The sequence below is a fragment of the Osmerus mordax genome, chromosome 14 (assembly GCF_038355195.1).
Source record: "Osmerus mordax isolate fOsmMor3 chromosome 14, fOsmMor3.pri, whole genome shotgun sequence".
Lineage (NCBI taxonomy): Eukaryota > Metazoa > Chordata > Actinopteri > Osmeriformes > Osmeridae > Osmerus > Osmerus mordax.
In genome coordinates, this window is record NC_090063.1 from 8,489,686 (window position 1) to 8,500,813 (window position 11,128).

Sequence of the window (11,128 nt, forward strand, 5' to 3'; positions counted from 1 at the left end):
AGGGAAATACAACACATAGGGTTACTGGCCTGCCTTTCTGGACAGAGTTTCCTCATTTAAAATACCCAAACTGGGAATAACAAACACCAAAGTTTGAACACGTCAGAGCCCGGTTCTGCGTGACTACGCGTTTAGCTGACCCAGTGCCAGACAGGAGACCAGTTCCGGCATGAAGTGATTTCACCTCCAAGCTGAGAATGTGATTAATAATGAAATACTTGACCTAAAATACACTGCTCGAAATGCAGGCATAATGCAGAGTGACATGTCAACCAGGAAGAAGAGGAACACAGAGAGACAGGGGGAGAGGTGGAGGAAGAGAGAGGGAAAATACAGGAGAGAGACGTTCTCATCTCTCATTATCTCGCTGAGAGCTTTGATGTTTTCCTGAGAGAAATGCATGATTTAAGCAACTCAGCTCTGTTCTGTGTGTGTGTGCATGTGTGTGCTTGGTGCCTGTTTGTTTGCATTCTTATGTGTGTGTGTGTGTATGTGTGTATTTATGCTAAGGTGTTTGTATTGTTTCTCAGAAGGCCATTGATCTCCAGCGTTGCCTTTGCCCTGGCTGATCTCTTACAGGATTTACAGGAAACTGTGAGGTCAGAATGAATAATTAACATCTAAAAGCCTCAAACTGCTTCTACCCCAAAACTTCTCTGCCGTCCTCCTCATCCCCCTTCTCCTCTCTTCTCCCTCCTCATCTCCCTTCTCCTCTCCCTCCTCATCTCCCTTCTCCTCTCCTCTCCCTCCTCATCTCCCTTCTCCTCTCCCTCCTCATCCCCCTTCTCCTCTCCTCTCCCTCCTCATCCCCCTTCTCCTCTCCTCTCCCTCCTCATCCCCCTTCTCCTCTCCTCTCCCTCCTCATCCCCCTTCTCCTCTCCTCTCCCTCCTCATCCCCCTTCTCCTCTCCTCTCCCTCCTCATCTCCCTTCTCCTCTCCCTCCTCATCTCCCTTCTCCTCTCCTCTCCCTCCTCATCCCCCTTCTCCTCTCCCTCCTCATCTCCCTTCTCCTCTCCTCTCCCTCCTCATCTCCCTTCTCCTCTCCTCTCCCTCCTCATCCCCCTTCTCCTCTCCTCTCCCTCCTCATCTCCCTTCTCCTCTCCCTCCTCATCTGCCTTCTCCTCTCCTCTCCCTCCTCATCCCCCTTCTCCTCTCCCTCCTCATCTCCCCTCTCCTCTCCCTCCTTATCTCCCTTCTCCTCTCCTCTCCCTTCTCCTCTCCTCTCCCTTCTCCTCTCCTCTCCCTCCTCATCCCCCTTCTCCTCTCCTCTCCCTCCTCATCCCCCTTCTCCTCTCCCTCCTCATCTGCCTTCTCCTCTCCTCTCCCTCCTCATCCCCCTTCTCCTCTCCTCTCCCTCCTTATCTCCCTTCTCCTCTCCTCTCCCTCCTCATCTCCCTTCTCCTCTCCTCTCCCTCCTCATCTCCCTTCTCCTCTCCTCTCCTCTCCCTCCTCATCTCCCTTCTCCTCATCTCCTCTCCCTTCTCCTCTCCCTTCCCATGTTCTTTCCTGTTTTCACCTCTGCCCTCCCTTGCTCTTCTCAGTCTGTTAGTGTCAGGTCTGTGCCACAAACCAGAGCCCCCCCCCCCCTTCCCCCAGGGATCGTAGACTTACAGTCACCTCATCCATTCCTGACAATCAGCCTAAGCCAAACGCTGTATGCTTTGGGCTGGATGTGAGGCACTGTTAGTCTGTCCTGCACTACTTAATGAGGCTTCTGACAGCTTTGCCTTTAGGTAATGTTACTGGTGGGTTCACAGTCTATATTGTATCCATGATCGCTCAAGCTGGTATCCTGGTGTGTGTGTTTGTGTGTTCAGCATCATGGGTATGCCCGCAGAGGGCCTGGATGAAAAGTGTGTTTGTGTATGTGTGTGTGTGTGTGTGTGTGTGTGTGTGGGGCCAGTCCAGAAGCCAGCTGCTCAGAGGTAATGTAATGAAGGCCAGGGTTCCATTAGACCTCTCTTCCTGTAGAAAGCTCATCACACCATTCCCAGAGGACAGAGATGGAGAGATGGATAAAGAGAGAGAGATGGATAAATAGAGAGAGAGAGATGGAGACAGAGAAGGGATCGGAAGGGAGAGTAGAGTAGAGTAGAACCCAGCAGGGTAGTGTGGAGAGCAGAGTTGAGAGAACACAGTAAATGTCAGAGGCTGCGGTGTAACCTGAGCCACAAGCACATCAGGGCCTTACGCTCTGCAAGAGGAGGGAGAGGGAGCGAGAGGGAGGGACGAGAAAGAGAGAAAGGAGCTAGGACCATGAGAGAGGAAGGGAGAGATTTTTTTTTTTTTTTACAATTATATATAAATCAAATCCAATCGTAAGCTAAAGCTACACTACAGACCGTCAATAATACCTGTGTTACAGACACTAACCTGGAGAATATGGACAAATGGCGGTAGTACTCCTCCAAAGTATTGTGGTAGGCAGTGGCACAGGTGTGTGTTCTCAGACAGAAACACAGGCCCCAGCCACTGGGAGAGAGCCCCATCTCTCCAGGACACACAATGAGCAGAGAGAGGCTGCTATTTTTAGGTCTGAAAGCAAGCGTTCTTACGATGCCGATGTCACGATGTCTCTCTCTCTCTCTCTCTCTCTCTCTCTCTCTCTCTCTCTATAAACCTGTCATTGTTTCCCTCCTTTCCACTCTTGCTTTCCTGAATGACTTGTTCGGTTCCCTTTCTCCTCTCTCTCTCTCTCTCTCTCTCTCTCTCTCTCTCTCTCTCCCCATTCCTCGCTTCATCTCTCTTTCCCACTTCAGGACCCACCAGACTTTACATCCTGCTTCTATACCATCAATTTTCAGGAAACTAACAACTACGTTTCTGTTGGGCTGTCACCAAACTCTCCCAACTATAGCCACAGTGCCCTGCATGTGTCCTACCCACCGGGGTAAAGCAGGATAAACTCTAGGCCCGTGGTACAAGCCACTGCACAAAGCATACAGCTTGCTTGATGCTCCTAAGGTGATACATTCATTATATATGTGGAGGGGTCATTCAGCACATGCATTCAAAAGCAAGCACAAAATTAGACACACACTCGTAAAAAAAATACACTGCTCAGATTTTCAGCGTATTTCTGTGGTGAAAGCTGAACGCCCACATATCAACATAAATACACCTGCTCACTAGGGATTGAATACACATAAACACATAGCCTACACCCAAAACACACTTAACACACACATTCACCATCAACACACGCAAACACACTGCACTGTGTTCTTGCTCGCTGTGTTTCAAATTACAGTCAATATTTAGAATGTAATATAATATAGCCTAATGTATAACATCTAATGAGCATTGCTCCTTTTTGGAAAGGATAGTGAAAGTGTGTGTGTGGCCCTCCAATCCATTACTAGGATTGAATTAGACTTAAAGACTGCTTAGACAGTAAACAACACTCCCACCCACCATCTCTATCTAACACCCACGCACACACCTGCAGACTTATTCCACAGTTTAGCGGCGGGATAGGGGGTGCGGGATGGTGCTAAAAGTGCGCACTCCGCTAGCCCCAAGAACACAATCCAGCCGATCGGAACATGCAGTCCACGATCAAGTAGCTACACCCTGCACTCTCACTGCAGCTATCGCGTCAGACTGATCAAGGATGCCAACTGTTATGTTTACTCTCAGATGCTCAATACTGTGGATATATCGACGCTATTATCACAGAGCATTGGACAACCTGTGTCAGCACCTTGTATTTCGTCACACTGTGTTTATAGTATATTGTCTTTATTGGCCCTACATGCTTCCCGGATATGATGGGTATGGTTTTACACAAATCCAGTAGTCCAAGCTAATAAATAAATTGATTTAAAATGGGTTCTGCGTAAGCCTATTATGTCCTATTCACTGTATACCCATACGGAGCAGGCTAAAAGATGTGGTAACCAGGACAACGCCTTTTACTATCCTCCTCCAGCTGTATCGCATGCAGCACGAGAGGCAGGCGGTGCGCAGGGGCAGTTGTTTTCGCACTATGCATTCGGTCGACTGGCTAGTTGCTGGTGGTAGTGTAAGTGTATTGGCGTGTACGAACCTGCCGTATGCGGGTGTGGACTGACGGGGGTGCTCCTTCTGGCGATGTGTTGTTCGAAGAGGCCATTTTCACGTCTCTGTCGGAGCCGCTCCTGCCGCTACTTTCTCCGGGGCTCCTTGACATTCTGTCTCGGTCACGGGTGGTGGCGTGATGGTCTGAAAGTGTCCTACAGCCAGAGCTATGTGGGCTTTTCCAGGCCTTACAGTACAGACGGATCGGCGAAGCTTCTATTCATTCTGCCTTTTAAACAAAAGTGTCTGAAATAGAAATCGCCTATAGAGGAAGCGTCAACCTATTCTGTCCCGAAGTGCGCCCGTATGTGCGGCGTGTGTGTGAGCGCGCCTTGGTGCGGTCCCCTGATTCTCCGCAGGAGACTGTTTAGGCTCCTGTTTTTCTTTCTCTCTCCCCTCCCTCCTTCTCTGCTCTGCACCAGCTGGTATCGTTAGAGGACGGGTTGCCAGTGGTAAGAGTTAGGGGTTGTGGAGAGCGGGTCCTCAGTAAACGAGAACGATGAGATCACCACTGGATTCTGTACGAGAAGTATCCCATGCACGTTTGGGGCAGGGCTACTTCCAATGGTCGGGAATAATATACTGCCACCCCTCCCTTTCTTTTTTCAATTTCAACCATGGTCTGGTTCTGGGAGTTTTCAGGGCCAACAGTAAATGGAGGGTGACAGGGCAGAATCAATAAGTCCGCTCCCCGCACTGACACGAGCTCCCTATTTCATCTAAACCATACTGTACGGAATACCAGACGGGGTTGGGTCCAAGCGCAGAGCGCAGATTTAATTAGAATGGTCGGACAGGCAATGATCGGTACACGGGCAGACAGGGCAATTCAGGTGATCCAAAACGGTGAATATGAAAACTAGCCAAGGTCAGGAACAGTAGGCTACACATATATTAACAAGGCTCGGACTGAACTAGAAACAAGATCACGACTTCGCACCGGACAATACACAAACAGACACTTAAATACTATGACTCTAAACGAGACACAGGTGCAGCCGATTGTCCTAAACGCTCTGGCGTTACACATACACAGCAAATGGTTGTAATAAGCTATAGCTCTAGTGTTTTCACTAGCATTAATACCGAAATCACATTCTGACTTGATGCAGAGTGATACTGGGGATTTGCTGTGAGAGCATCAACATGTAAAATGTCAGAGCAGAGCATGTAAAATGAGATATATATGAGATATAGAGGATGGTGGTGATGTACCCGTTCCCACCCTGTCCTCAAACACTAGTCACTGGTTCCTTTTCTGATGCTGATGGTCATATTCTGGAGCATAGGCCTCTGAGTATTCTGTATAATGTTTGATACAGTATCTAGGCATGTACAGGACATCTACACAAATATGTCTGTGTCTCTGTGAACATATTTAAGGCTATTGGCTACATGGATGTGTGGCTGTGTTTGGCCTTTACCTGGGTTGTTGTGCCCTGAATGTTCAGTAGAGGGTCATTATTTCAGGGCTAAAATCAGCTTCTAGGTTGACTGGCCATGGAAACAAAGCAAATGCCATCAGTGAATGCTGGTCTGTGAAACTGACAACCTATTATAGGGGAAATAACATAACAGGATGCAGAACTATTCAGCAAAAATCAAGACGGAGAGAAACAAATGAGTGGATGGACAAATCAAGTTTTGCTGACTGACTGTTCTCTTCTCCATCTCCTCAGGTTGCCAGGCTGGCTGTTTAAGTGTTTAAGGCACACTTAAAAATGTATTTGAGGGGTGTCCCAGTGGCTTACTGGGTAAGAGGCGAGTGCATACCATTAAGGCTAATGCCGCAGGGCCCTGGGTTGAATCTGGTTCCGGCCATGCACATCCTCCTGTCTCTCCCTCCTCTTCTGTCTCTCTCCAACTGTTCTATCAAAGAAATAAAGCTGAGAAAAGGCCAAAAGACACCCTTCACAAAAACTATTTGAACTACTATATGTTAGTGTAGAGCAACACTGTTTTGTTTCAGGTGTATGTTTGTTTTGGATTGTGGAGGTGAGGTCTGATCAGTCTAGGGCCTCAGTGTGTGACTCTTAATGCGACTGGCAGGATACAGAGGGGGTCTGTCGGGGGCGTGGAGCTCCTTCAGCCCTCCAGGGGTGATCTGTGGAGAAGGGAAAAGTGCACTCTCAGCTCAAGAGTTCCAGTGTGAAGGCACTGAGTCACTGTTGCCATTCTCTTAAGCTTATTGGAGGAAATTAGGTGTTATAAGATTCTATTGAATATTCTTCTGTGACAGAGCAAATAGCAGAATTGAAGGTTTTAATGTCCCCCTCTCTTTTTTTCTCTGCAGACCTGCAGTGGTGCGGCTGACATCAAACATTGCCCTCTATCTGCACGTCAAAGTACAGGCATTTGTGCTCCAAGTGACAGTCCTGTCCCTTCTTGGACTTATGCTGTCTTCCTCCAGACCACCAGGAGGCAGCAGCACAAAGCGTCAACACAATCCTTTGGTGTTTCCACATTTCAAGGCCTTGTTTTGTCATTTTATATAACACATTCTGAAATCTTTCCTTTTGGTGTTATTTTGTACCATTTAGATAAAGCACCATTGCTCTATTATTGACTGGTGAGATTATCTGAACGACATGAAATGTAATACTTATTTTTTGGGGAATTCACAATTTTTTGTTGTTGATACAATTTGTTACAACAGAAAACAAAACTGATGAAGTTATAGAGAATACAGGTATTTGATCTTCTGAGAAATCACTCATTATTAGGTTTTGACCACTTGAAGGTGCCATACTGTCTTTAACAGGTACCATGATCACTAACCAATACAACCTGCTTCCCTGATATAGTTAGGACATCCTCGTGTCTCCTGAAACTCTTCCCTGCAACACACATAATGGATGAGAAACCTTAAAAAATAGAATACTTTATTAGGCATCTACACACAGGCACAAACCCCACTGAAAACGGTACCAAAACAACACCAACAAACAATGACAGTGATGGAGTCCACGGAAAAACAGCATCCATCTTCTTTCTGATCTCCTCCTCCTCCTCCTCACACGGGGGCGAGTTGGTCGAGGTCGTCACGAGAGCGGCAGGACAGATGCGTCTCCAGGATGTCCCCAAACAGGGTCCTGCCCAGCAGGCTGTAGGCCAGGGGCAGCAGCTGGCGGATCACCTTGTAGAGGTACTGGAGAGCAGAAGCAGCAGCCCACACTACAGTCATCATACACAATAGAACCACGTTACAGATGCAAACGACTCGAGGGACTCTTTCCTGTTTACGTATGACAGAGAAAAGGAACGTACTCAAAGCTAGGGCCCTGCGTCTGAGAGAAGGCTGGCTATCGTGTGCTGCGAGTGCGTGGGTGAATGAAAGAGGAGTTTCTGACGTGCGCGGGCACGGTGGATGATACTGACGTGAGAGCCGTAGCAGAAGAGGTCGATGCCCAGCTCGTAGCCCATGCCGTAGTCACACTCATCGTTGGCGAACTGGACAAACGTGATCATCTCCTGGAGCGGCGCGAAGGACTTCATCCTCTCCTCGTCATCACAGGCCTCAGCGATGGCCTTGCAGATCCTCTTCAGCCCCGCTGAGCAAACAGGGAAAGGTATCCTTAATCAAACAGACTGCCGTATTCTGTCTAGCCACGTACAGGTCTGAGGGACAGAATCCCTGGGGGGTTCTGACACCTTACCGTCCGTCTCGGGCAGCTCCCGGTAACCCACGTCATTCTTGTCCACAGGGACTACGATGCCTGCACCGTGGAACGTCTTGGTGACCACCTGGGGGGTGAGGGGCGTTCCGGATCAGGGCCCCTACGCCATATGTCTGTACTAGTGTATCAGTGTACTATACTAGCAAACTACAGGTACACATTTCAAGTGCATCCAAGTCAGAGGGTGATGAGGGATAGGATGTCCAGCCCTGTGATAAACTGGTAGTATTCATTGTAGAATGACTACTAATGCAAGAGGAAGTCGGAATGTTTTCTAGCGCCCACCATGTCTGCCTACCTTCTTGTCCCTCAGTTTCATGGCTTTGGTTTTCTGCTCCATAGAGAAGCTCAGAGCCTCCATCTTCTCCTTCAGCCCGGCCTCCAGAGAGTCCAGAGCTGCGCCCCCTTCCTTAGCCCAGACCCGGTTTTTCCTCTTTTTGGATAGGAACAGGCTGAAATGGAGTAAGGAGAGGAGGAAAAACATGGGGGGGGGTGAGAAAGCATACAAAGAAAATAGGAAAAAGCTGTAATATTGCTCAGTGGGATCTTATAATCACAAGTCCCTTTGATGACCAATGAGGTGTCATAGCTGTTCTGGATACTCACTAGACGGCGGCAAACACATTGTCCCCCATCTGGGTGATGGTACATCCCTTCTTGGCTTCGTTCTCTCCAACTAAAGCAGGCAAGGAGTCTGGAGAATCTCTACAAAACAGGGAGACAGTTAAGACACCAGACTGTGAAATACACAGCTGGAGTCACAACCATGTCAGTCAGTAATTTGAGCCCCTTCCCACTGTGTGCTACAGTAGCTAACGTGCAGGAATCATTTGGTGCAGAGTAGCTTACCTGTAATAGCCCATGTGGTGCTGGTTGTCCAGGCTCCCCTGTAGTATGGTCTGCAGCTCTGGGGGGTCGTAATAGTACCTCCAGTGGAGGTTGAAGTTAGGCTGGTGCTTGGATGAGCCTCTGTGGGCCTCCGCCAGGATGTCAAATGGGCCAACCAGACGCAAACCCAGGGTGTCCATCAAAGCCTCTAAAGAGAGACAGCAAGATGGGGAGAAAGTAGTCGAGCAGAAAAATGATCAGTAAAACCTGACTTTGTGCTCCATCAATGAAGCTACCTGGTGCTACTTCAGTCTAGTCGGGACAGGATTTTTTAGCTGTATGGTAATGTGTGCCTCATAGGCTCAGGTGCCAGAAAAGTCCTTCTTTAAGGTTGTGTATTGCTTTGATCAATAAAAGCAGACTCATTCTACACAAATCGATGTAGGGTAGTTGGGTCTATATGTACTCAATGAAAAAGGTCACTGGGGCTTTTTGGTTTTGAGGACGGTTACCTTACCCCGAGGGTTGTCTGGTCGCAGACACCGGCAAAAATCCCAAAAGTGGTAAAAGTCTTCCGGCATCCTAAGTTTATAATGCTGCTCCACCTCCTCTCTCAACTCCGAACGCACCTCGGACAGGGGTCTTGCATCGTTTTCCGATCGTGCTTTCTTAAGCTCCCCATCGGTTGACTCCTACCAAGAACAATGTGGGCGAAAAATATGATTGACTAGTAAGTACATTTGTAACGGCTCAACGGGATGCTAGTTGTCCCAGAATTTAGCACACCTTGTTTGATAGGAGTAGTTAGATCGATACACTACTCTAGCAAGAGGGAAAACAAGTTGTTGATTACAAGATGACTGGCCGAGTAATACTGCTTCGGAATACAAGTAATCCATATTTCCATTCTTCGTCGGACACGTTAAAGCTTGACCATAACTACAGTACATTAGGCAATTAATAGGGTGTACAGACGATAGGCTACTGTATGCATAGCTAGCTTAAAGAACTGACGCTATGCCAGTTAGCTAATTTAAGAAAAAACAGCAGCTGTATAATGTAACTATCCATTTTACAACAAACATTTATCAACTACTGAATATCCACAACAGCAAACAGTACTAGCCTACTGTTGTAGCTCTTCTAGCTAGGCTTCCGCAGTCAAGTCTGTCAGGCTACACTAGTCAGTAGCGTGCAGCTAAAGATAAGGTCGGTTGGACAAGCTAGCACAGACACGCTCTGCTTATTGAGAAAACTGGATACGGATCCAACTTGGTAGCCCACGTTAAAGCAAATTATCTGGGTAGCCAGCGTGCTACGTCCATCTTGCTACTACTAGCTTGCTTAGCACTGCATTTGGTTGCTTGCCTTGATGTCAAGCCGCTGGCTAAGCGTTACATTAGCACTGACTGACAAAGCGGGACCACTGCCATGTTGACCAGAAGGGAGACCCACGCGACAACCTCTTGACATTTGTGAATATACAAACATTGTATTATTGCACGACAGTCGCTGAACCCGTACAGGGTCATTCATCTTTTTTATTTATGTAAAAAACACAGATACCTGCAGAGTGGCTTTGAGTTTTCTCTTCCCGCGCCCTGTCATATTCTGTCCTCTTCAGTCTTGTCAGTCAGCCGTCTCGTGCTTCCTGCTGGCTGAAGTTAATAAGATAAGAATACTATTGCGCCACACTGTGGCACAATACAGATTAAAATGTCAACAAGGCAACTTTCATGTAATGGGAAGCAACACTTAAAAATGTTGAAAACATAAGTGTACGACTAATATAGTCAGGACAACCACCACAAATCTAAATCAACTTTGGACAGACCGTTTCAGATACGCATTTGATTAGTGTATCAGCAATGCACCTTTGAATGCATAGTCATCCAATCATACATAATACCACCAATAGGAGTCAGTGGGTCGTATAGCTATAAACATTATTTTCACTCATCTTTATTATACTGACAATCAGTTATGATTTATAATGTGCTATAATGATGAGCTGTGCAAATAAAACAATAGTATTCAACATCAATCATCATATAAGCTGCAATGAAAACCAATAAGCCCAATATAAGAAATACAATATTTTTTATTTGAACATACCGCGTAAGCTATACACACTATTACAATGTTCATTCAAGCATCTTATTTCTGACAGGCGATTGCCCTTTAAGACAGACTTTAAGGCTTGGTGAAACGGGGGCCAGGAATAAAGAGATTGTTATCGTCTTAGCTGTGGATGTAGACATGAGATGCCTGGGAAAGGTTTCTCTGAACCGTCTATATTTATACCACATCATTCAAGGTGGTGTCGAAGCATTTCTAGGCCCCTCCTTCTTTCTAGGCCCTTCCCAGCTGTGTTCCTTGGAGCCCATCACAGTTTGGAATGATCGGCGAAATACACGACTCCTGCTTTTCCACCCTTATCCACTAACATGGAACAAGTTCCGTTCTGGTTTGCGCAACAAAGTTTGAACGGCTTTGAGCATTTTATTTTGTTATCCTAGAGTACACATGGATAATGAATTGATTCCTAATTTGAGAGAATGAGA

The 11,128-nt window shown here is 47.1% G+C and overlaps 2 protein-coding genes across 3 annotated transcripts in view; both read right to left on the bottom strand.

Moving 5' to 3' along the window:
- Positions 1-4,401, bottom strand: part of LOC136956195 (ankyrin-2-like) — a 59,091-nt gene extending 54,690 nt beyond the window's left edge. For both annotated transcript variants that reach the window (XM_067250066.1, XM_067250065.1), the window contains exon 1: positions 4,049-4,401. In XM_067250066.1, the coding sequence (XP_067106167.1) occupies positions 4,049-4,171 (123 nt within the window). In that variant the 5' untranslated portion in view covers positions 4,172-4,401. The remainder of the gene's footprint in view (positions 1-4,048) is intronic.
- A 2,523-nt stretch (positions 4,402-6,924) lies between these two features.
- On the bottom strand, positions 6,925-10,223 carry hpf1 (histone PARylation factor 1). Its single transcript, XM_067250665.1, has 8 exons — positions 10,131-10,223; positions 9,082-9,256; positions 8,586-8,772; positions 8,343-8,441; positions 8,035-8,188; positions 7,716-7,803; positions 7,438-7,610; positions 6,925-7,207 (listed from the first exon to the last, which is right to left on the bottom strand). Exons 1-8 carry the CDS (start codon positions 10,170-10,172, stop codon positions 7,073-7,075), a joined length of 1,053 nt encoding a protein of 350 aa, XP_067106766.1. The 5' UTR covers positions 10,173-10,223; the 3' UTR covers positions 6,925-7,072.
- Between the last annotated feature and the right edge of the window lie 905 nt (positions 10,224-11,128).